This window comes from Triticum dicoccoides, chromosome 4B (genome assembly GCF_002162155.2).
Source record: "Triticum dicoccoides isolate Atlit2015 ecotype Zavitan chromosome 4B, WEW_v2.0, whole genome shotgun sequence".
In the NCBI taxonomy this organism is placed as follows: Eukaryota; Viridiplantae; Streptophyta; class Magnoliopsida; order Poales; family Poaceae; genus Triticum; species Triticum dicoccoides.
This window is the reverse complement of record NC_041387.1, coordinates 676423566-676449681: the sequence shown is the minus strand read 5'-3', so window position 1 is coordinate 676449681 and position 26116 is coordinate 676423566. Positions and strand designations below refer to the sequence as shown.

Genomic DNA, 26116 nt, shown 5'->3' with positions numbered 1-26116 from the left:
CGTTGGCCGTGAAATCCAGCGCTACTGCTAACGTGCGCTTGTAGCGCTGGAGCTGGCCTGCGCTACTGCTAAATAGCAGTAGCGAGGGGTATCTAACCAACGCTACTGCTAAATGTCTACCTATAAGCATTTTCCTAGTAGTGTTCAACTACGCGGGGTGGGGGGTGGGGGGGGGGTGGGCAGGGGCGGAGCTGGGCCCCGGGCACCCAGGGTCCAGGCCCGGGGCGTGGGGTTTTTTCCCAGCTTGTATGTACATAAATTTTCTTTGGGGCCCGGGGTTCAGTTTAGTGAATGGAGGCCCAAAGGCAGCGATCCACGCAGACACACACTATACAAACTAGTAGAATGCCCGTGCGTTGCCACGGGCTTTTCAAATATTTTGCTGAAGTTATATAAAGGTAAATATTTTGATAACAAGGCATCTCCAATGTCCACGAATTTGGTTTTCTTGGGGGCAGACATGATTGATCCGATGACTATAATATATCTACGGTAACAAACATAGTCTGTCGGCATGATACAAAAATGAGCCAATTAGTATAAAAATACCTAATTAAGTGAACACGGAAGGCAATATGACGAAGGAAAGATCGATGATAACATTGAAAAAAATACCTTGTGCAATAAACTTTAAATTTACATAATTTTTTATGAGATATCACTGCTTCCATATCATTATGTTGTAAAAAACACGATGAATTTTCGGCCCCTTGCAGTGATGTCGCTTCGGAGCCCCTGGCAATGGATTCTTTTTGTGCATCTCCGCTTAATATCCATATTTGTGTCTCCTACATTCTAAAAAAAATTAAAAAAATACACCCTTTGTATTAGCATGCATAACATACATAGATCTCATGGTGTTTCAGTCCGATCTGCTATCGTTACGTCAGTGCATATGTCAGTTGATTTCTTGAAACATCATCCGAGTCCATCACTCTTTATCTATGTTGAACAAAGGTGGAACATATAAAATATAATAATATTTTATACTGCATTATATAAACTTGTATATTATATAATAAAACTAAAAGTGGGACTAACACAGATATTTCTATTTGCACTTTTTTTTCACCCTACAACCTTATCCAGATCTCTCCCTACCCAGTCTCTCCCCCTCACAGACAGACCTAGCCAAATGGGCCAGCCCGCAACGGCACGGTCCGACTGAGTCAAACGGGCCACCCCTCCCCAGCCGATGCTCAGAAAAAAAAAACCCATCTCCCCACCCACTCTCTCCCCCTCGCAGCCTCTCACTCTCTCCCCCTCCTCTCCCCGGCGATGGCGTCCGTCGATCTCCCCTTCCTCTCCCCACCGTGCCGACCGCCTCCTCCTCTCCTCCTCCCTAAACACGCGCCACCAGCAGATCTACATCTCACGCCGGCGGCCCTGTCCCATTCCACCCTCCGCCGCCACCTTCCCCTTCCCGAGCTTGGATCTAGGCCACCCATCGTCTTCCCTGTACCCAGCTGCCCTCATCAGCTCCGGTCTCGTCCGCGACGTGCTGCTCCAACCATTGGTACGCGGCAGTGGGGGTTCGGTCCAGGAGGCGGCAGGTGCAGTCCTGATGGCGTCGCCTCTGCGGTGGCTCCATTCCGGCGGCATCAGCGGAGCACACGAGCGTCCACAAGCAGCAAGCAGAGCCGGCCAAGGAAGCAAGGACACGGGCAAATGATGCAGCAGCGCCGTCCTTGAGGAGATGCCGCCCCTGGATACAACAGCCGTGGGCGTGGAAGATGATTTTGGATCCTGTGAGCCGCCGCCGCCGCTGCCGCACAGGTAGTCAACGATGGCGTGCTGCTGTTCCATGTCCAAGAAGTCGCCCACGAGGCGTCGTCGTGGCATTGCCAACTCCAGCTTGCCCCTGCCATCGTCTGTGCCATCGGCACTTGCACGCACGCGCGCTGGTGAGGCTCTTCATGTTAACTTTGTTCTATTTGTAACATGGCCCGTGGCATATTTCTATACCCACAATGTTTTGTACCATCCGAACAAATGATGGTAAATTGATTCCTATGTATTGTAACATCCTGATTACAAGTTCTGTTAGATTAGTTTTTCTGTTGGAATAATTGTTCTGTTGTAGCAGAACAATGACATCATTGTGATTCAGTTTTTAGGGGATGGTCGAATGGGAGTATATAACATGCAGGAGTACTGTATTTTTTATTACTTAAACAGGGAGTATATATCATCGAGGTAGTACAGCAAAGATAGAGTATAAACATGATTAAATGCTATACAGTAGGTAAGTGAATTTACATGATTAAACAGAATCCAAGTGACTATAAACATGATCACGGGATTAAGTGAGTATAGATGGAGTACAAAAACTACATCTGACATTTTAGGAGTAAAATTGCTTGCCTTACAAACTGCTTGTCTACTGGTTGCTCTAAAAACTGCTTGTCACTGCTTGCCTAAAAACTGTGTGTGGTTAGCTGATGGATTTACGGCAGAATTTTGCTAGACACAATGGATCTCGATGTGAAACAGTAGATGAGTATATACTACTTTAATTTAGCTAGAGTGCTGGCATGATATCATTGTGTTTGATGAATTTGGTTGTTCCACATAAGATAATTATTACACATTTGTAGATAAGAGAAATATACACAGATGTTCATATCTAGATGCACTTGCTTTACTTCTTGACTATCCTTGACGCCCGGTCACTTCTTGATGTTCCTTGGTTATCTGTTATGGATCTGTGATGGACGAGGGGGGAGGAGGGAGGGGGAGAAGGGATGGCAGAGGAGGTTTACAATATCAAGCCCAAGAAGAGTTCACACCTTCTTATTCTATTTTTTTACTCCTAATAAAACAAGGAGAGGCGCTACAAGCATTTCTGCTTAGAGAAAGGGCGGTGCAGACCTGATTTATATGTGTATATCCAGAACAAGTGCTCGTAGGTGAATATAGCAAGAAAAGCCTGTATTCATTTATGCTGTTTCATTGTATCATTCTGCAGCAGAACACACACATGAGTATATATACGCACAGTGTATAAAATTGAGTGGAGGAAACCAGATATTAGACAGTCGCACTACTCGTGGCAAACTCTGGATCCTAGTCGAAAACAAAATATATATCTTGAAAGGCAATAATAGAACTTGATATAGTAGACCACAATGTTGAAATAATGGAATCTTATGCAAAAATAAGATGGGCAAAGTATTGGGGAATTATGGGGAAAAAATACCATCTTATAATCCTCAAAATTATGTCCATGAACATATTATAACCTAATAAAAGGGAGAAGGAAAATACACTATTGATATGTTCAGTATCTTTTATCATTGCTCAGTGAGGTATAACCAAAATAATCGCTCTGGTGAAATTACATGCAAGATAATAAATAACTCCTTTTCATGAGTATGCCTGCTTTGAGCCTTCAGAGCCTACATTTCTTCTTGTACTGAACTGTATGATTTGTATTAGGACATTGACATATATCATGCATGCTTTGCACCTATAGTTTTGACCAATCAGAATAATACGGGGATAAAAAGGATGCCAAGAAATTAACCATCAAGCATAAGAAGCAATATATTATCAATCTGACAAAAGAATCACTACAAATTATATTAAATCCTTTTTAAAATAGGGTATTCAGTGCATGTTCAAGGTGTGTTACAGGCCAACCATTATATCAGAATCTCATATTACACATTTCAAAGTATACTGTGTGACACATATATTGCACTACATAGTTCTTGTTTACTTCTTGTCACCTATTTGTTATAACTAACAACAGGATTTTCTAGATCAACTCCCCGCATAGACTCGCGTCGAGGGAGGAGGACGCAGAGGCCAACAACAAGGAGCGGTTGTGGGTGCACATCCTCGGCGCTGACCACAAGTGCTGCGAGAAACCTTGGGCAGAATTCGCTGCTCCACTGGTATGAGCAAATCAAATATTGCTTCCTTCTCAATGTCTGTTGTCTGCTGAAGTAGCTAATAGATCGTTTCAGAATGCTGTGAGCTTGGTTATTTACATCGTCTGCTAATGTTAAGCAAAGAATGAATGCTGCAGTGTGTTAAATGTCCGCAACGACATTTTGCTTAGATGTAGTAGATGATTGATTACAGACCAGGAAAAGAATAATATACATAAGCAATCTACCAAAAGGAAAAATAATCTAAACTACAAGTAATAGTCCGTACCACGAGTTGACCATGGCTATGCCAGAAACAAGGAGAAAAAAAGAAAACCTCAACAACGATGATGCTGCTGCTATTTCCATTTCTTAACATTAGATAGGAGTTCACCTAATTGGAGTCTAGCTCCAGCTACCTAAAAAAGGTAAAAGGAGAAAACAGACACAAAATGAATGAAACTAAGAAACAACTATATCGCAAATGTTGTTTTGGGGACATTGTGTGTGCCTGCTTTGGGGCCGCATCATAATATTTCTCTAAAGTAGAGCACTCTAGTGGAGTCTAGTTTCACAGCATATGAGTGACACGTGCAGTGTGCAATATCTGTGCAGGAAAACATAGTGGTCGTGCATGTTTAAACACATAGGATGCATGTACCAGGTTTGTCATATACAGGAAAAAAATGGTAATTTGCAAAGTCACAACTCCGAGGAAATATTATTAATATTTGAATTTTTGTATAAACATAATAAAGCTCATTTGCTAACAACCAAAGATAAAGATTTCAGTAAAAAACCCAAAGAAAACTATCTGTACAAAAACCCCGAAGAGCAGCAAATTATCTGTAGCATAAGAGTAAATGCTCTGTCATATTCAAGTCCCACCAGTTTCTTAAGTGGGGACTTCAGCTTGTAAGGACTTCCTTATAGACGATGTTCTTCATTGAGGTCTGTAAGGACAAGGCAGGTCTTTTTCGCTTCTTTGATTTACTGCTTTGCTTATTGCCATTATCCTTCTCCTTCTCCTTCTCAATGAGGATCTTTATGTTCCTCTTCGCAGTGGCTCGAGACAACGCAACATAGAGTTGACCATGAGAGAACACCGGATTAGGTAGGTACACGCCAACAATTGGAATGGTTTGCCCTTGAGCCTTGTTAATCGTCATAGCAAAGCTAAGCCTTATAGGAAATTGCTTCCTCTTGAACTTGAATGGAAACAAGTCGTTGTCAGACGGGCATAGGGGTATTCGAGGAAGGAAGACCCTGCTACCCGCGTGTTGTCCAATCACGATTTCTGCGTCAATGGCGTTCCTCTCAAAACCTCGGACGACGAGCCTCGTCCCGTTACACAGACCATTAGCTGGATCAATGTTCCTCAGAAGTTTCACAGGGCAGTTGAGCTTCAGTTTGAGTGCATGCGGAGGTAGACCGTTGGGAGTCAATCCATTCAGGAACTCATGAGCGTAGTAGCCATATGGGTCGTCCTCTGCAGTATCAAAGCTATGGTAGATTATTTTTTCTCCCCGAAAACGCTCTACCATGCGTATGTTTATCTTGTCAACGTTGTCGTTCGTGGTGGAGAGGATTGCGCGAGAAGTCATGTAATTCGGATCAGACATGTTGTCATCTAGTCTCGGAAACACATGGTCAATCAGCTTCTCCAGGTCGTCACCCTCGCCTGTAGATGGCACACAAATATCTTCAGGGAGTCGTATGTTTCCTTGATCGTCAACTACCTCGGTGCCATTGCCTATCCTAAGCAAGTAATCCGCAAACCAGGTGTCATTATGAGCCCTCATGTTGGTGACGAGCCTTAGCTGGCGCATACCCTTCCAAAGATGTGAACTTCGGAGGGTTGCATCGATTATCTGACCCCGGGACCCCCTCCTGACTACCGGAAGCACCTGCCTGAAGTTCCCGCCAAACACAACAGTCTTTCCTCCAAATGGTCGGTCCCGTCTTCCCATGATGTCACGCATGCTGTTGTCCAGTGCCTCGACCGCCTGTCGCTTAGTCATGGTGGCCTCTTCCCATAGTATCAATGAGGCCATCCTCAGTAGCTTGGCGGTCCCACTCTGCTTTGTGAAGGTGCATGAGGCGCCATCGTCGCAGCTCAATGGGATCTTGAACCTTGAGTGGGCAGTCCTACCTACAGGCATGATAGAAGCGGCGACCCCCGATGTCGCAGTAGCGATAGCGATGTTTCCCTCGCTTTGAACCTTGGCAAGTACTGCCCTGTACAAGAAGGTCTTCCCTGTACCTCCCGGGCCATCAACAAAGAACACACCCCCATTACCGCGTTCAACAGCAGCTAGTATCTCGTCGTATGCAACCCTCTGCTCCAAGTTTAGCGACGATGCCAATTTAGTGTCGTTGATGTCAAAATCGATGTTGGATTCCTCGATCACTTCTCTGGCCTCACCCTCGGTTGGGTCGAATGCATCGTCAATGCATGGAAGAGCGAAATTAGCTATGTCTTTGCCCATGGATTGTAACATACCCCTAATGTCAAGCAACACCATCTGTTCCACCTCAATCGGGCACGTGTGTGATCGCCGATAGTCATCAGACTTAGGCCCGAAGTGCCTATCCCATAAACCACGCACGTCGCTTGGCTCATAGTGCACCAAAATTGTTGCGAAGAGCCTCCTGAGCGAACCTGGCATCGCCCACTGCTCTGCCTCAGTAAGACAGTCGTCGAGCGTGTTATCTGCCTCGATGAGTCCCAACCTTTCGGCAGCCTCTCTAAAGCTCCCGCATAGCCTACCGTCCACGGTGAGCAGGTCCTCATAGGATGTCTTGCCAGCAACATGGTTTAGCAGCACACACAGATAGTATCGCTCCCCCTCGGCAGGATTGGCAGACACAATTTGACCTATCTGATAACGCTCCACCCGCTCTTTCCAATACTTCTTACCCTTTTACCATGTGAACCTTCCAGGAAAATCCTTGTACAATATATTCCTAGCCCACGGGTGTTTCTGGTTAGATTTGAAATACTCTGTCAACATGGATTTGGAAGCATTCTCAGAGGCTAATACATCGGTCAAGTGAGCTTGCTCATTGAATGCCACCCTGTGCATATTCGGGAGATGAAGAGGCAACTGTAGGACAGGTGGGTCATTGGCACACAAGGGGAAGCCAAATATCCTCCACATCGCCTCTGGAGGAGTAACCCACCTCGCGTCTACATATCTTTTGATCTCATCAATGTTACCATCGGCGTCGGGCTGGTCGATGCTGAAAGAAGCCCTATCATGGCCCTTGTATATGTACTTGTAAAGGTATTTGATGGCCTTTTTGCTGGAGCAAACCTCAACGTTGATGTGGCAATTGAACATCCGCAGAAGGTAAGGGTTATACGACACAACCCATCTGTTGTCCAACATTTTACCCCGGACCTTAGCTTGTCGGCCATTATCTCAACGACGATAAACTGGGTATGAGTGAGGGAGTCCCGGACTAGGGGGTGTCCGGATAGCCGGACTATCGTCGCGGCCGGACTCCAAGACTATGAGGATACAAGATTGAAGACTTCGTCCCGTGTCCGGATGGGACTTTCCTTGGCGTGGAAGGCATGCTTGGCAATGCGGATATGTAGATCTCCTACCATTGTAACCGACTCTGTGTAACCCTAACCTATCCGGTGTCTATATAAACCGGAGGGTTTTAGTCCGTAGGACGAACAACAATCATACCATAGGCTAGCTTCTAGGGTTTAGCCTCCTTGATCTCGTGGTAGATCTACTCTTGTACTACCCATATCATCAATATTAATCAAGCAGGAGTAGGGTATTACCTCCATCGAGAGTGCCCGAACCTGGGTAAAAACATCGTGTCCCTTGTCTCCTGTTACCATCCGCCTAGACGCACAGTTCGGGACCCCCTACCCGAGATCCGCCGGTTTTGACACCGATATTGGTGCTTTCATTGAGAGTTCCTCTGTGTCGTCACCGATAGGCCCGATGGCTCCTTTGATCATCAACAATGACGCTATCCAGGGTGAGACTTTTCTCCGCGGACAGATCTTCGTGTTCGGCGGCTTTGCACCGCGGGCCAATTCGCTTGGCCATCTGGAGCAGATCGGAAGCTACGCCCCTGGCCGTCAGGTCAGATTTGGAAGTTTGAACTATACGGCCGATATCCGCGGAGACTTGATCTTCGACGGATTCGAGCCGCAGCCAAGCGTGCCGCACTGTCTCGATGGGCATGATCTAGCTCTGCAGCCGAATAGTGCCCTGGAGGCCGCACCAGTATCCGCCCCGACCCTTAATCCGGAGCCGGATTCCCCGAATCGAGGACGAGTGGTTGGACACCGCCTCGGGGGCTACAATCTCTACGGCGATCGAGCCGAACTCCATCCCTGTCCTTTGCGAAGACCTCGACTCCAGGGTGCCGGACTCCTCTCCGGACTCCGAACCCTCCGCGCCCCTGCCAATCGAACCCGATTGGGCGCCGGTCATGGAGTTCACGGCCGCGGACATCTTTCAGCGCTCGCCCTTTGGCGACATCCTGAATTCACTAAAGTCTCTCTCTTTATCCGGAGAGCCCTGGCCGGACTACGGTCAGGAAGGTTGGGATGCGGACGACGAAGAAATTCAACGCCCACCCACCACCCACGTCGTAGCCACTGTCGAAAGCTTACACGACGTGCTCGACTTCGACTCCGAAGACATCGACGGTATGGACGACGATGTAGGAGACAACAATGAGCCAGCACCTCTAGGATGCTGGACAACCACCTCATCTCATGATGTATACATGGTGGATACACCTAAAAGAAATGAAGACGAGGAACAACGGGATGCTACGAAGGATAAATCCCTCGAAAAGCAGTCGAAACGGCAACGTAAACGCCGAACAAAGTCCCGCCTCAACAAAGACCCAGCCATAGAGCAGGGCGAACCGGTGGACAACGAACAAGCCATCGAGCAATCCTCCGAACAAGACAACTTGGATAAACAATCTGTCCCCGGCGAAGACAACAGTCCGGATGATCTGACGCCGGACAAACTATTGGAGCAAAATGACCTCACGAAAAGGCTCGTCGCCACTGCGCGTAGCCTGAAAAAGCAGAAACGGAAGCTCAAAACAGCGGAAGATGCACTCAGGATAAGATGGAGCAAAGTATTCAGCACCGCAGACAAGTACGGCGACAGTCGCCGGACAAAGAGCTACCCGAAAAGAAAGCTACTGCCCGAATTCGACGAGGAGGCCTTAGAGCCCCCACAATTAAAAAGCAAGAAGGCCACCCGGTCGGATGGACGACCTCACGGCAAAAAGAGAGCGGTGAATGGGGCCGCACACAAGCCAATATGCGATCCGCATAAGGATTCACATCAAAAGGATGGCCCAGTTAGGTCCATCTATGGACGAAGAAAGCATGCTCGTCAAAGCAATGCAATACACCAAAATTCCGAAGATCACGGCACACCCAAATATAGGGGCACCGCACACCCCCTATGTTTCATCGATGAGGTGCTGGATCATGAATTTCCAGCGGGATTCAAACCCGTAAACATAGAGGCATGCGACGGAACAACAGACCCTGGAGTCTGGATTGAGGATTACATCCTCCACATACACATGGCTAGAGGAGATGATCTCCACGCCATAAAATACTTACCCCTTAAACTCAAAGGGCCAGCTCGGCATTGGCTTAAGAGCCTCCCCAAAAATACCATTGGAAGCTGGGAAGAGCCTGAGGATGCATTTCGGGCAAATTTTCAGGGGACTTATGTCCGCCCTCCGGATGCAGATGATCTAAGTCACATAACTCAACAGCCTGGAGAGTCAGCCCGGAAATTCTGGAACAGGTTCCTTACTAAAAAGAACCAAATAGTCGACTATCCGGACGCCGAAGCCTTAGCAGCTTTCAAACACAACGTCCGAGACGAATGGCTCGCCAGACACCTCGGCCAAGAAAAGCCAAGAATGGCCGCATTAACAAGCCTCATGACCCGCTTTTGCGCGGGAGAGGATAGCTGGCTAGCAAGATGCAGCACCAGCGACCCAAGTACATCCGAAATTAGGGATGGAAATGGGAAACCACGACGCAACAAGGACCAGCGCCGGATAAAAAGGAACAGTCCAAAGAGCACGGCAGTCAACGCCGGATTTAAAAGCTCACGACAGAACAACAAAAAACTGCCCCTTAAGGACAATAGCGATGAGCTATCCAACTTCAACAAAATCCTGGACAAGATATGTCAAATCCACAGTACTCCTGGGAGGCCTGCTAACCATACCCACCGAAATTGTTGGGTCTTCAAACAGTCCAGCAGACTGAACGCCGAACACAAGGGGCTCGACACACCAAGTGAAGATGACGATGAGCAGCACAAGCAGAGCCCCGAAAAACAAAAGACTTTCCCACAAGAGGTTAAAATAGTAAACTCACTTCACATGATCAAAGGGAAAAACAGAGCGGCGCCAACTAAAAGGCGCGGCGCACACTGGTTGTCAAAACCAATCACCTTCGACCATCAGGACTATTCCGAAAATATCCGGAACGCAGGATGGACTGCCTTGATATTGGATCCTATAATCGACGGATTCCAATTTACACGAGTCCTCATGGATGGCGGCAGTGACATAAACCTAATATATCAGGACACAATCCGCGGGATGGGGATAAACCCAACCAAAATTCGCCGTAGCAACACCTCCTTTAAAGGAGTACTGCCAGGCCCATATGCCCATTGTACGGGCTCCATACTGCTAGAAGTTGTGTTCAGTTCATCCGACAACTTCCGTCGCGAAAGGTTACTCTTCCATATCGCCCCGTTTAAAAGTAGCCATCAAGCACTATTGGGACGCGAAGCTTTCGCCTGCTTTAACGCAATACCGCATTATGCATCTCTAACACTTAAAATGCCCGGTCCACGCGGCATCATCTCGTTAAAAGGAAGTATTAAGTGTTACTCGAGCACGGAAAAATGGGAGGCTGCCTTGACAAGCCCCACAGCTATCCGGCTCTGCTAGGCAAAGAACCTGAATTGGTCATTCAAACTCCGAACACGGCTAGACGAGTCCGGCGCCTACTAGCGGCACACCCCCATACGAGGGGCTACATGCACGAATAAAAAGAAACAATAAAGCTCAACTTTTCTTTGAACCATACTCTGTTTATTTAATATTAAGTACATCTTTCGCACGATCTTTTTTTTAAACTAAGTTCCTCTCTTTTACAGATGAACAATGTGCTACACCCGTCCAGGATACGGCACAACGGAGACACAGGCGCAGACGTGTAATAGGGACCCGTTGCAAGGATTCTTTTCAGATTAAGACCCTGCGTAAACCTTTTTTACTGTTTCTTGTTGATATACATCCCCCGGTTCCTTACTATAACCGAGGAGGAGGCTGGCGTTTTGGCATTGGCCGTACCAGAATTTTTGCGCGTACCTGGACATCAGGGGCTTAGGGCATTATTCTGCCCATTTTCATAAAGACCGAATACCTTAGGGAGTATTCGGCGTCTCGAGTTAGGCCTTATATGCATCAGCTCCGAATCATGTCTTTGGTCAAATATTGGGTTGCCCGGCTCCTCTGTTTTGCTGCCTTACGTTCCATTTTCACGGCTAACGCGGCACCAGGAGAACTACTGCGATTGTGCCCCGGTTCGGCCGGGCGAGCACCTCAGTAGAGAAAGCCGAAAACTGACTGTCATGATATAGCGAGAAACTGGTCAACCACTCGATGACTCACAGGAATGTTTAGGATTCCTCCGCATTAACGAAGGACCGGTTTTCGGTCAGGCACATACGCACCCCGAATTCGGGAGAGTGCGGTGCCCCCAGGGGCTATATAGTAGCCCCACCCTCGAACTCCTATTGCTAAGTGAAAGTGATAAATCATTATAGTCCGGTTGCCTGGTTTGCTACGCTATCACCTTCTTAACAGGACCAAGACGTTGGATTAAGTGTGAAAAAGTGCTTTCTTTGCAAACACCCCCGCACTATGTGTGTGGGGGCTGAAGCCAAGGACTGCCATCTTTCAGGTTATATACACATATACATAAACGGCCGCACAGGGAGTAGTTTACTACTTGAACGCACAAGTATAAAAAGATCTTATATTATATTGAAACATTGTTTTCACAAATCATACATGTCATTTAAACAGAATATCCTTCGAGCACTGCGTCTCTATTAAACGAGCGCCCGGCAAGACTTCTTCAAAGTAGTGCTTGGCAGGTACTCGGCTTCTGTCCGAGTCGTGGGATGCAACGTCGGTGACCTTCATCTCTGCCCAGTATGTCTTGACACGGGCAAGAGCCATCCGCGCTCCCTCAATACACGCCGATCGCTTCATTGTGTCGATACGCGGTACCGCACCAAGGAACTGCTGCACTAAACAAAAATAGCTCTTCGGCTGGGGTCCGCCCGGCCACAAGTGAGTCAGGACATGCTTCATGGAAAATCCGGACAACCGATTCAGCTCGGCCCATTCGGCCAACCGATCGGTCAGCGGCAGAGGACGCTCCGGACTATGGAATTGCGACCAATATAGCTCTTCCCTTCTGTGCCCCTTCTGGCCCCGGAAGTGCTCAACCGCGTCCGCAGCGCTCGCTGCCAAGTCCAGATAAGCATCCTCCGAACCCCACAACTTATCCAATTGAGCATACTTTGGATCTGTATATTTCCTCCGCAGCAGAAACGGTTTTCCAGCCGCAATTGCCCCGGCCTGACTCAGCTCCTCCTTGGCAGCTCTCAAAGCCGATTGGACATTCTTGGATTCGGCGGCGGCATTTTTTAGGCCCACTTGTTCCGCTTGACGTTCTTTTTCAAGAACCTCGCAGCGATCGGTAGTATTCCTTAACTTTTTGGCCATATCGGCCATTTCCTCTTTGCTTCGGCAGTGAGCAGCCCGTTCGGCTTCTAGCTCTTCGGCCGCCTTTAAAGCGGCCGCATTACTGACCCTGGCTTGCTCTTTTGCTCGGGCGAGTTCCGCCCGCAGCTCCTCCACGGCAGCGGCACCATCTGCATTAAGCATACGAATAGTAAGACATGGGCGTCAAGCCCCCTTACCAGGTGTCCGCATAGAAGTCGCATACCTTGTGACTCGTCAAACCGTTTATTGACCAGCGCGATGTCCGCATCCGCCTCGTCAAGTTGCCGCTTTAGTTCGGCATATTCATCAGTCCGGCTGGCCTCCGGACGCCCCGCCACCTGTTTAGGAGCGGCGATATGTTATAACTGAGAATTTGATCCTCGGCACGTTGTCAATTTTGACAACATACCGAGTCTCGGGGGCTACTATCTATACAGGGCGCATTTTATATGCATAACTGTCAGAAGGTACATCACTTTTGCGTACCTCAAACCCCGTCAGTAAGCTTCTGACGGCTTCATGCAATCCGCTCTCCGCGGATGCAATTCTTTCGATCACCGTACCCATTAGAGCACGGTGATCCTCTGAAATAGCCGCTCGCCCGAGCAGATCCTTCAGCTCCTCCGACCGCACACCACTTGGCGCCGGACCTTCCGGCCCCGCCGGACTTGGGGGAACCCTCCGCGACGACACCTCTAGGTCGTCTGCTCCACATGAGGGTGCGACAGGTGGAGGCGTTTCGCTCTCCATCATCTCCGGAAGAAGATCCCCCGAAGACGAGCCCTGCTCAGAAGGGCTGAGGTTCGAACTACAAGGTACAATTTTGGTTATCTTCATGAATAAATACAGGGATGTTCCTTATTTACAAGACCCCTTCTTTTTACTTACGGCTCGCTGGAGGGCTGATCCCCTTGGGGAAATAATGCGGCTGGGTTACTTCCCAGCGCCGGACTCTTTGCCGAAGATTCCTTTCCCCTCTTTGAGCCCTTGACCTCCGGATCTTCCGAACCGGTCCTCTTCTCTCCTCGGAAGGTGGGACTCTTAATCCCTCCTTCCTTGATAGCCTCCTTCGTAGAGGCAGTTGCTTCCCCGCTCCCCCCTTCGCCTTCTTCAAAAGGCGAAGGGATCCGGCGTGGTCTCTGGGAGGGGAGCCGGACACCTTATTAACTTTGCCTTGGCTATCCACTCCTGTTCAAGAAACGGCTCCTTTAAAGGGCATATATATAAAATAAATGAATGAACAGCTTGTCCGGTTACAGGACTACTTACTTGAGTATCTGGGCGATTGCAGCTTAGTCCTGCGTCCTCGGTCAAGTCCGGACACTTCTCTTGTGATCCGAAGAACAGTTTATACATCTCCACGGGCGTCGTGCCCATAAAATTTTGGAGAGCTCGTGGTCCCTCCGGATTGAATTCCCACATGCGGAGGGGGCGACGTTTGCAGGGCTGAAGGCGCCGGATCACCATAATCTGCGCCACTGCAACCAGACTGATTCCTCTTTCCTGGAGGTCTCGAATACGGCCCTGCAGCAAGGGAACGTCCTTGGACGGCCCCCAGTCGAGCCCCTTGTTGACCCATGCCAGCCGCTGTGGTGGACCTGAGCGGAAGGCAGGGAGCGCCGCCCATTTGGTGCCCCTGGGAGCGGTGATATAAAACCACTCCCGTTGCCACAAACCAAGCTCCTCTCGAAAAGAGCCCTCGGGACACGGAGCATCCGCACATTTGCTTATGACCGCCCCTTCGCACTCTGCTTGTTGCCCCTCGATCATCTTTGGCTCCACCTTGAAGGTCTTGAGCCACAATCCAAAGTGGGGGGTAATATGGAGGAAGGCCTCACATACGACAATGAATGACGAGATATGGAGGATGGACTCCGGATTCAAGTCATGGAAATCAAGCCCATAATAAAACATGAGCCCCGCACAAAGGGATCCGTCGGGAAGCCTAAACCCCGAGGGAAGTGGGACACGAACACCACGTTCTCGCCGGGCTCAGGAGTGGGAATGACCTGCCCTGGAGCAGGCAGCCTATGCGAGATATCGCCGGTTAGATACCTGGCGTCGCGCAGCTTTAGCACATCTTCTTCTGTGACGGAGGAAGACATCCACCGGCCGTGCTGGTCGGATCCGGACATCATTGAAAGTCCGAAGCGCCTGAATCTGAAGCTTTGGGTGTTGGAACTCGAAGAGCGAGGCGAACTCGATGGAGGGTGTAAAAAGAAGAGGGCCTTGGTCTCATTATAAAGAGGTCGAATACCAAGAGCCCACCCCGTGGTCGATTAGGACTCGCCTTTGATAGAGGAGGCAGGCCAACGGGCACGGTTGGGTTACCCACGTCCGTATTGATGAGAATCCCGGAAGGGGCATGATCTATGCTTTGATAAGACGTGCCAAGGAAACCGCCTTGCAAGACACGCTGAGGTGGAACAGTAAAAAACGATTCATATAAAGGCCTGGCCGTGGTGTGATGTCACGTCGCGGAATACGTCAGCAGATCTGTGCAAAAATTATTCTCTCTACGGTGTTATGTGGAAACTTGTTTTGCAGAGCCGGACACTATCCTTGTGTTCAAAACCTTCTATGAAGTATTCGGAAGAGGAACCCGCCTTGCAATGCCGAAGACAATATGCGCGCCGGACTCGTTGTCATTGAAGCCTGGTTCAGGGGCTACTGAGGGAGTCCCGGACTAGGGGTGTCCGGATAGCCGGACTATCGTCGCGGCCGGACTCCAAGACTATGAAGATACAAGATTGAAGACTTCGTCCCGTGTCCGGATGGGACTTTCCTTGGCGTGGAAGGCAAGCTTGGCGATACGGATATGTAGATCTCCTACCATTGTAACCGACTCTGTGTAACCCTAACCTATTCGGTGTCTATATAAACCGAAGGGTTTTAGTCCGTAGGACGAACAACAATCATACCATAGGCTAGCTTCTAGGATTTAGCCTCCTTGATCTCATGGTAGATCTACTCTTGTACTACCCATATCATCAATATTAATCAAGCAGGAGTAGGGTATTACCTCCATCGAGAGGGCCCGAACCTGGGTAAAAACATCGTGTCCCTTGTCCCATGTTACCATCCGCCTAGACGCACAGTTCGGGACCCCCTACCCGAGATCCGCCGGTTTTGACACCGACAATGAGTCCTTCCCCTGTGCCGTGTTTTCATTGAACGGCCGCGGGTATCTGCACTTGCACTCGTTCTGTTGCATGCACACATTTTTGGGGTTGAGAGCACCGCATGGTCCGTGCATCATATGTTTGACCACCAAGGCGTGGAGTTCTGGATACTTCTGCTTGTCTGGGAGCTCGGCAGAAATGAGTCGGTCGTACTGCTCTGGAACGACAAGCTTATAGGCAGAATCCATGATCAACAAAAAGTGTGCGTGGGGGAGGCCCCTCTTTTGGAACTCGACTACGTATACATGTGCGACAACAACAACCAGGATATTCTTCTTGAACAACATCTCTTTCATAGCCTCAAGCTTGCCATGGAACACACGGGCCACAAGATCAGGTCGGTCTTGCGCTGTTTGACCAGGAAACAACTGATTCGTTATCTCTTCCCAGTTAGGGTTGCAGGTCATGGTCAAGAAGATGTCAGGCTTCCCGTAGGTATGAACAATTGCCATGGCATCCATATGCCTCCGCTTCATGTCGCGGTCGCCACCTGGGTACGTTCCAGGGAGCACTATCCTTACTCCAACAACACTTGCCCGTGTCTCCCCGGATGTAATTGCATCAACAACTCCTTTATACAGGTCGGCACGGATCTTTGTCTGGTTCTTCCTGTACCATTTCAACCTACAACTCTCAATCTTGATGTACATGTCCACCCCCCATTGCTGGAGCAATCGTGCTCCACAGAGTATGGGATTGAATATCCCAGGTCGTGTCTGCAGCATGTAACAGTAGTAGTCTCTCACGGAGACGCATAACCTGCTATCCCCCTCTACACATGTATGAGTAACGTGTAAGTTAGGATTCATATGAGAACTATACAATTCATCAAAACGACAGAATATGCATAAGGCTTACCTCCATCCTCATCATCATCATTATCTTCACGTCTACCACTTGGTTATTGCACAACCGGCCAAGGGACATCACGTTTAGGTAGTTTCGGGTGCCAACCGAGCTCCCCCCTTGGGTAGAAGAGTGGGTAAGAGAGCGGGTCATACGAGCCAGCCGTCACATGTATACCGTGCCTCTGGTTGTCATTCTCGCAAAGTGTAATCCTACGATCGAACCTCTTTGCTAGGTCAGTGCCCTCCACCCAAATTGCAGCGACCTCAGATGACAAAGGTCTATTATACTTCCGTTGGTCTAGTCTCTGGTCAGTGTTGAGGTCTATCCTGTAGTCGTCGAGGTTGTCCCTGTGCGCACCCAAACTCCTAAACTGATGTGAGTACGGGTTTTCCCTGAGTATGTCCACTAACTTTCTGACGACATCCTGGTCTAATTGCTTGGTGGCAGCCTTGCGATGGGTTAGGCCTGGGTCGTCGTCGTAGAAGTACAACTGTAGATGCTCTGGACGGGATGTTGGCCCGAAGGAATGAACGTTGTGGTAGATGGTGCCGTGTGCTCGGAACGTGTACACCCCAGACTTCATATTTGTGTAGCTTTCATCAAGGCTGATGCCGAGGGTTGTGAAGGAGAAGTGGTCGTTGAAGGACTGCATGTTCTCCCGAAAATGCCTAGAGTCTGCATCACTGCTAGACCAAAGCCTCATGAGCTCCGGGATGGGTTCCGGTTGCTTCAGCTGGATCTGCCCACTGCGACAGCAGAATCCCGGGGCCTCGGACTCAAATTTCTTGGCCTTGCAGTGGACGCAGTTCACGGTGTGCTTCAGGATGTGTGTGTTGTCTGGGAGGTTTGAGTACACATAGTCCAGTGGATCATGGTCGACATAGTTATTGTGACTTGAGTCTTCAATTCGTCGTGCTCCATGTCATCAGCATCTGAGCCTGCAAACAATGTTTCGAATAAGTGTGATACCCCCAATATGTGGATCACGCTCAAGCGGGTGTACATACCTTCACCAGCAAACAGGTAATATTCATCGTCGAAGAGGTCGTCAGGATTGGCATTATCATTCATGAGACCATTGAGGTAAGCGTCCATGTCGTCTGCCCAGGTGCCAAACAACACAAATGAGGGTTCAGTGTCAAGGGACGATCGGAGAGTAAGGATGGGGGGTGTTACCTTCACTTCTAGTCATGTAGTCCGGCGTGCTAGATGATGTTGAGGCACCGTTTGCTTCAAGTACGGTAGGTTGTCCCGTTGAGTTAATCTCCGATGTGGAGATGGTCTTGACGGTTCGGGTATTCGCCCTACCTACAAAGCTTGCATTATGACGATCTAGCAGAGCCTTCCTCTCACCACGTGGCACCTGCAAACATGATTTTCGCTTGCCAATTTTGTCCTGACGCTTATTCGCCGCCATACTTCCCTTGCAAGCTCGCTCTCTCGTCCTACGCTGAGCTCTGGACCCATGACTCTGCTCGGGGGAGCCATAATCCGCTTTTGTTACCGGATCACTGGTTTGCTGGTCGGCATTTGGTAGGTGCTCATTGATTTTGTCGAGGTTGCCATCTACGTCACCATCACCTAGGGTTCTGCTTAAGTATGCACCTACAACATTATCGAATCATTATAAATAACCGATGAATGAATACAAAATGAAAGATGATCATTGATGGGATAACTACCATCGGTTTCGGTGTTGCGAATATATGTGGGGGGCGACTTGTTGGTTGTGGCACGATCTATCTGTTCAATGTCGAATTGTTGTGTGATGGTTGGAAGTGTGAGAGTCGGACAATGTGCGTGAGGGTTGAAAGTGTGAGAGTTGGACAATGCGCTAGCTAGATCTGGACTTGGCATTGCGATCGATTCAGCACAAAGGGTGTTTTTCCTCCTAGCATAGTTTGCCTTTCTCTTCGCACTTGACTCCCCCTGCTCATCAGGGGTCCTGTAGTTTCGTTGTTCCTTTCGTCGCTCACGCTGCACTTGATTATTTTTTTGGAGGTTGATCATACCCTCTTCCTTTTTCTTCTGATAAGATGCTCGTCTCCATGCGTTTCTCTGCTCCCTTTGTTCTTCTTTCTCACGTTGCCACTCAGCTAGTACATTGTCATCAATGAACCCATCAATGGGAGTACTCGAAGCAGGCAACGTTGCGTCAGCATGTGACAAGGATGTGTAGCTGGAGCTAGTTGGGTTGGCTGGTTGAACAATAAAATTGGAACATAACCATATCATCCATGTTCAGCAAGCACGAAGCTGCAGAATGAAGTCATTCTATCCAACGATTACTTAATTTATGAACTGAAAAATTAAACACATGTACCTGATATGCTATGGGAAGATTGATCAACACTTGTTATATCACCAAGAGGGGGTCGGGAAACACACTGAAATTCTGCTTGGAGGTTGGTCATATCCTCATCTTTTTTCTTCGGATAAGCTGCTCGCCTCCGCGTGTTGTTCTGCTTCTTTTTATCGCCTGTGAAGTTATTGTTGATTTCTTTATCGCGTTGCAACATAGCTACCATTACCTAATTTACGCTACAATTATACCAAGAATAAATTCTAGATCCGTACCTGGTATCTCATGCGAAGGCTGATGAACATTAGTGATATCGCCAAGAGGGGGTCGAGAAACATTCTGGTTTTCACTTTGGAGCTTGATCGTATTCTCTTCCTTTTTCTTCCGATAATTTTCTCGCCTTCGCGCGTTTCTCCGCTCCCTTTGGTCTTCTGTCAAGTTATTACTGCATTCTTTATGATGCTTTCTGGTAGATAGCTTGGCATCATTCAGGAGTAGAGATGTTGTCTGGGAACCAGTTGGGGTAGACGCTGGTGCAAAATCTAAACCATCATGACCATGGGCATTTGGGCAGTCATCGTTTTGCCGAGATTTTGGATCTACATGAACAGAACAAACGCTAGTGATTAGGCTCACAGAAGAATATGAACACCCATAAGCACAAGAAGGGAAGGTGTGTCCCGTTGCGACATTGTCCACTGGATGTTTTTGTTTAAGATGGATCTTTGGCTGGTTTCTTTTAGAGTCAATGAACATCACATATATTTTCTTGTCTTCTGGTTTGAGCTCTTCGATATTGTTCCTCCCTATATCCTTTTATATTACCATGTAAACCAGCTTATATCATTTTGTCCCTTTGTTTTTGGTAATGGTATGTTTTTCCATGATTGCTGTCATTATTGTTGTCCTACATGTGTCTGTGCGTTGGGATTATATGAAGAAAAGTTGCAGCTGAATCACTATTATGGCAGAAGGGAAATCTACTGAATCATAGTCACATTTCCTAATACCCAATGACTCCAGTTCATCGTCTGTCAAACTTTCATCACTACAAAACGAAACATAACCACTCAACAGCCAAAAATATCATGGATATAATAAGTTACAACATATAGGGCGATCATTATAGCACTTTTAGGAATACTATGACTGTGGCATGGTTTAGTTTTTTTGTCAGGCATGGCTACCCAAACATTTCTGATATTGGAGAAGAAAATATTAGTCACACCTTGAACAATAATAACAACAAAACTGTACTAAAGAACATCATGTGTGCCCATACACTAGTAGAAAACAGGGCTTTCGTCCAGGCCAGTTCAGCCCATTAGTCCCGGTTCAATCCAGAACCGGGACCAATGGAGCTATTTGCCTCGGTTCGTGAGCCCAGGGGGCCGGCCGGGCCACGTGGGCCATTGGTCCCGGTTCGTCCGGACCTTTTGGTCCCGGTTGGTGGGACAAACCGGGACCAATGGTCCTGGCTCCTGGCCCACCACTATTGGTCCCGGTTGATGGCATGAACCGGGACCAAAGGCTTCCCTTTAGTCCCGGTTCATGCCACCAACCGGGGCTAATGGTGCTGCCTATATATAGCCCCTCGCGCAAGAGCAGAGCACACTGCTCTGTTTTTTCTGGCCGAGGGGGAGAGGGCTTGGTGGTGCTCTAGCTCACCTCCTATGCACACAAGGTGTTCGATGGAATGCCCGAGCCACACTACTTAAGGTTTCTCCTCTCCAAGCTCGACCGCCAAGCTCCATTTTCCTCAATATTTATCTAGGTTTAGCGGTCCGTCACGCCCCGTCCCCGTCTTCATCGCCGTCGATCACCCGCGTCGATCTCATCGCCGGCACCACCGTGGTGAGCCTCTTGTTCTTATCTTCTTTCTAAAAGAAAAAAAATATTATTACTTGTTTGTTTAGATAGATACTTGTATTATTTTCTTACTTTTATTATTGCATCTTATATAGTGCTATGGTTTTGGTATCCGCCCCCGTCGGCCCTCGTCCTGTCTATGATTCGGATGTGGTATATATTATCTTTTCATAACTATTGGTTCATTTATTGTTTATGAAAATTATGCCGACCAACGTGACATAGATTTTATTTATCTAGGAGGTTGTTGAACCGGAAATTCCAACCGACCCTATTGTCGAGAGGTTAAATTTAGTTGAAGAAGAAAACAATTTCTTGAAGGAAAAAATAAAAAAACTTGAGGAGGAGAAGATGATATTGGAGTTGCATGTTGCGGATGTCGTCGATGATCACAAGATTAAGATGGATGCAATGCGCTTGAAGATGAGAAAGATTAGAAAATATGCCACTCATACCGAGGCTTGGTATCATTATGCCGTTGGATCAGTTGTTACCTTGGTTGCGATTATGATCGCATTTGTTTTCGCATTGAAATGTTTTACATAGTTTCAATGTATGGTTTAATTAATTTAGATGCTCTGCAGAGCTTTATGTTGTTAGATGAGAACTATGTATGTACTTTGGTTTTTATGTGATGATGAACTTCTATTAATTTGGTCACTTAATTATCTATTCATGATGTTCTGTAATGATTTTTGACACACTTAATTATATATAATGCACGCAGATGAACCGACAATGGATGTACGGTGACAGACACACCTCCGAGTACATTAAGGGCGTGCATGATTTTCTCGAAGTGGCTGAGGCAAACAAGCAGAATGGTTTTATGTGTTGTCCATGCCCTATATGTGGGAATACGAAGTCATACTTTGACCGGAAAACTTTCACACCCACCTGCTTTATAAGGGTTTCATGCCACACTATAATGTTTGGACGAGGCACGGAGAAATAGGGGTTATGATGGAAGACGGCGAGGAAGAAGAGTACGATGACAACTATGTGCCCCCTGAATATGGTGATGCTACTGAACATCAAGATGCACCAGATGATATGCACGATGGTGCTGGAACGGGCGAAGCTGCTGAAGATCAAGAGGAACCAGACGATGTGCCTGATGATGATGATCTCCGCCGGGTCATTGTCGATGCAAGGACACAATGCGAAAGTCAAAAGGAGAAGCTGAAGTTCGATCGCATGTTAGAGGATCACAAAAAAGGGTTGTACCCCAATTGCGAAGATGGCAACACAAAGCTCGGTATCGTACTCGAATTGCTGCAGTGGAAGGCAGAGAATGCTATGCCTGATAAAGGATTTGAGAAGCTACTGAAAATAATGAAGAAGAAGCTTCCAAAGGATAATGAATTGCCCGACAGTACATACGCAGCAAAGAAGGTTGTATGCCCTCTAGGATTGGAGGTGGAGAAGATACATGCATGCCCTAATGACTGCATCCTCTACCGTGGTGCCTACAAGGATCTGAACGCATGCCCGGTATGCGGTGCATTGCGGTATAAAATCAGACGAGATGACCCTGATGATGTTGACGGCGAGCCTCCCACAGTTGAAGGTGATGTGGTATGCTCCTATAATACCACAGTTGAAACGTCTGTTCAGAAACGGAGAGCATGCCAAGTTGATGCGATGGCACAGTGAGGACCGTAAGAAAGATGGGAAGTTGAGAGCACCCGCTGACGGGTCGCAGTGGAGAAAAATCGAGAGAAAGTACTGGGATGAGTTTGCAAAGGACCCAAGGAACGTATGGTTTGCTTTAAGCGCGGATGGTATTAATCCTTTCGGGGAGCAGAGCAGCAATCACAACACCTGGCCCGTGACTCTATGTATGTATAACCTTCCTACTTGGATGTGCATGAAGCGTAAGTTCATCATGATGCCAGTTCTCATCCAAGGCCCTAAGCAACCCGGCAACGATATTGATGTGTACCTAAGGCCATTAGTTGAAGAACTTTTACAGCTGTGGAATGGAAACGGTGTACGTACGTGGGATGAGCACAAAAAGGAGGAATTTGACCTAAAGGCGTTGCTGTTCGTGACCATCAACGATTGGCCCGCTCTCAGTAACCTTTCAGGACAGACAAACAAGGGATACCACGCATGCACGCACTGTTTACTTGACACCGATAGTATATAACTGGGAAGCTGCAGGAAGAATGTGTACCTGGGCCATCGTCGATTTCTTCCGACCAACCATCAATGTCGAAAGAAAGGCAAGCATTTCAAAGGCGAGGCAAATCACCGGAAGAAGCCCGCCATGCGTACCGGTGATCACGTACTTGCTATGGTCAATGATTTACACGTAATCTTTGGAAAGGGTCCCGGCGGACTAGCTGTTCCGAATGACGCTGAGAATCACGCACCCATGTGGAAGAAGAAATCTATATTTTGGGACCTACCCTACTGGAAAGACCTAGAGATCCGCTCTTCGATCGACGTGATGCACGTGACGAAGAACCTTTGCGTGAACCTGCTAGGCTTCTTGGGCGTGTATGGGAAGACAAAAGATACACCTGAGGCACGAGAGGACCTGCAACGCTTGCACGAAAAAGAGGGCATGCCTCCGAAGCAGTATGAAGGTCCTGCCAGCTACGCTCTTACGAAAGATGAGAAAGAAATATTCTTTCAATGCCTGCTCAGTATGAAGGTCCTGACTGGCTTCTCGTCGAGTATAAAGGGAATAATAAATATGCCAGAGAAAAAGTTCCAGAACCTAAAGTCTCATGACTGCCACATGATTATGACGCAACTGCTTCCGGTTGCATTGAGGGGGCTTCTACCGGAAAACGTTCGATTAGTCATTGTGAAGCTATGTGCATTCCTCAATGCAATATCTCAGAAGGTGATCGATCCAGAAATCGTACCAACGCTAAGGAGTGATGTGGCGCAATGTCTTGTCAGTTTCGAGCTGGTGTTCCCACCATCCTTCTTCAATATCATGACGCACGTCCTAGTTCATCTAGTCGACGAGATTGTCATTCTGGGGCCCGTATTTCTACACAATATGTACCCCTTTGAGAGGTTCATGGGAGTCCTAAAGAAATATGTTCGTAACCGCGCTAGGCCAGAAGGAAGCATCTCCATGGGCCATCAAACAGAGGATGTCATCGGGTTTTGTGTTGACTTCATTCCTGGCCTTAAGAAGATAGGTCTCCCTAAATCGCGGTATGAGGGGAGACTGACTGGAATAGGCACGCTTGGAAGGGGCTCAATAATATGCAGGAACGGATATTCTTGGTCTCAAGCACACTACACAGTTCTACAAAACTCTACCTTGGTGACCCCGTATGTCAAGGAACACAAGAACAATCTGCGCTCCAAACACCCGGAGCAGTGCGACGACTGGATTACATGTGAACACATCAGGACTTTCAGCAGTTGGTTGGAAACACATCTCAGAGGTGACAACACTGTTTGTGATGAGCTGTACTTGTTGTCCAGGGGACCATCTTCGACTGTAATGATTTGGAAAGGATACGAGATAAATGGGAATACATTTTACACGATTGACCAAGATGAAAAGAGCACCAACCAAAACAGCGGTGTCCGCTTTGATGCAGCAACCCACAAGGGAAATGACACATATTATGGTTAGATAGTAGACATATGGGAACTTGACTACGGAGTAGATTTTAAGGTCCCTTTGTTTAAGTGCAAGTGGGTCAATCTGTCAGGAGGCGGGGTACAGGTAGACCCACAGTACGGAATGACAACAGTGGATCTGAAAAATCTTGGGTACACTGACGAACCGTTCGTCCTAGCCAATGATATGGCACAGGTTATCTATGTGAAGGACATGTCTACTAGACCGAGGAAAAGAAAAGATAAGGAAGCGAATACATCATACAATGAGCCAAAGCGCCACATAGTTCTTTCAGGAAAAAGGGACATCTTGGGAGTGGAGGGCAAGACAGACATGTCTGAAGAGTATGAAAAGTTTCATGAAATTCCCCCCTTCAAAGTCAAGGCTGACCCAAGCATCCTGATAAACGATGAAGATTATCCATGGCTACGGCGCAATAAGCAAACGACACAAGCGAAGAAAAAGTGAAAACTTTCTCCCGCAACTATTATGATGATACCATGCCAACTTTGTAACAGACGAGTATGATACCATTGTCCGTTTTGTACATGCACATGCTATGCCAACTTTTTCAGAGTTCATTTGAAAACTATGAATTTGAAAACCTCGCCAACCGAAGGGCGCTCACACCGGTTTATAAGCCCGTCCCTCTACACACCGTTTTGTTGTAAGCAGAAACAAAATAAAATAATAATGGCACTAAAAAAGTGTTTTCAAATTTGAAAACTAATGGCACTAACAGAAAGTTTATAATTTTTCTAAAACTAAAAGCAAAAAAGAATTAAAAAATAAAGAAAAAAACAACAAAAAATAAATAATGCAGAAAACAGAACAAAAAATAAAAAAAATTAAAATAGCAACAATAAGTATTTTGTTGTAAGTAGAAACAAAATAAAATAAATAAAGTAACAAAGAAAACAAAAAAAGATCTTTCAAATTTGAAAACTAATGGCACTAACAGAAAGTTTATAATTTTTCTAAAACTAAAAGCAAAAAGAATTAAAAAATAAAGCGAAAAACAACAAAAACTAAAAAATGCAGAAATTAGAACAAAAAACTAAAAAAAAATAAAAATAGCAACAATAAGTATTTTGTTGTAAGTAGAAACAAAATAAAATAAATAAAGCAACAAAGAAAACAAAAAAAGAGTTTTCAAATTTAAAAACTAATGGCACTAACAGAAAGTTTATAATTTTTCTAAAACTAAAAGCAAAAAGAATTAAAAAAATAAAGCAAAAAACAACAAAAAATAAATAATAATGCAGAAAACAAAACAAAAAAACTGGAAAAAAATAGTGCCGCCTACTGGGCCCCCACGGCCTGAATACGACTAGAAACCCTACATGGGCCAGGATTCAGGCCCGCAGGTGGCCAAGTAGGCCCACAGGCACATAGCTAGTGACAGATTAGGGCCGAAAAGCCTGCAGTAGAGAGGAGCTCGAGAGGGTGGGCGCAGCAGCCCTTATAAACCACTCTCGAGCTCTCTCAACTAGCGAGGTGGGACTAAACTTTTGGGCGCGGGGCAGCACAAGGCCTTTGGTCCCGGTTGGTGGCTCCAACCGGGACTAAAGGGGGGAATTAGTCCCGGTTGGTGCCACAACCC

General features: G+C 47.2%; 1 protein-coding gene across 2 annotated transcripts in view; it reads left to right on the top strand.

Annotated features, from left to right (window-relative positions):
* Positions 1-1250: 1250 nt before the first annotated feature.
* Positions 1251-26116, top strand: part of LOC119292308 — a 32426-nt gene continuing 7560 nt past the window's right edge. The window contains exons 1-3 of one of the 2 annotated variants that reach the window (XM_037571153.1): positions 1251-1904; positions 3765-3899; positions 11072-11308. In XM_037571153.1, the coding sequence (XP_037427050.1) occupies positions 1734-1904; positions 3765-3899; positions 11072-11134 (369 nt within the window). In that variant the 5' untranslated portion in view covers positions 1251-1733 and the 3' untranslated portion in view covers positions 11135-11308. Of the gene's footprint in view, positions 1905-3764; positions 3900-11071; positions 11309-26116 lie in introns of those variants that run through there. The other variant, XR_005142932.1, reaches the window with a different exon arrangement.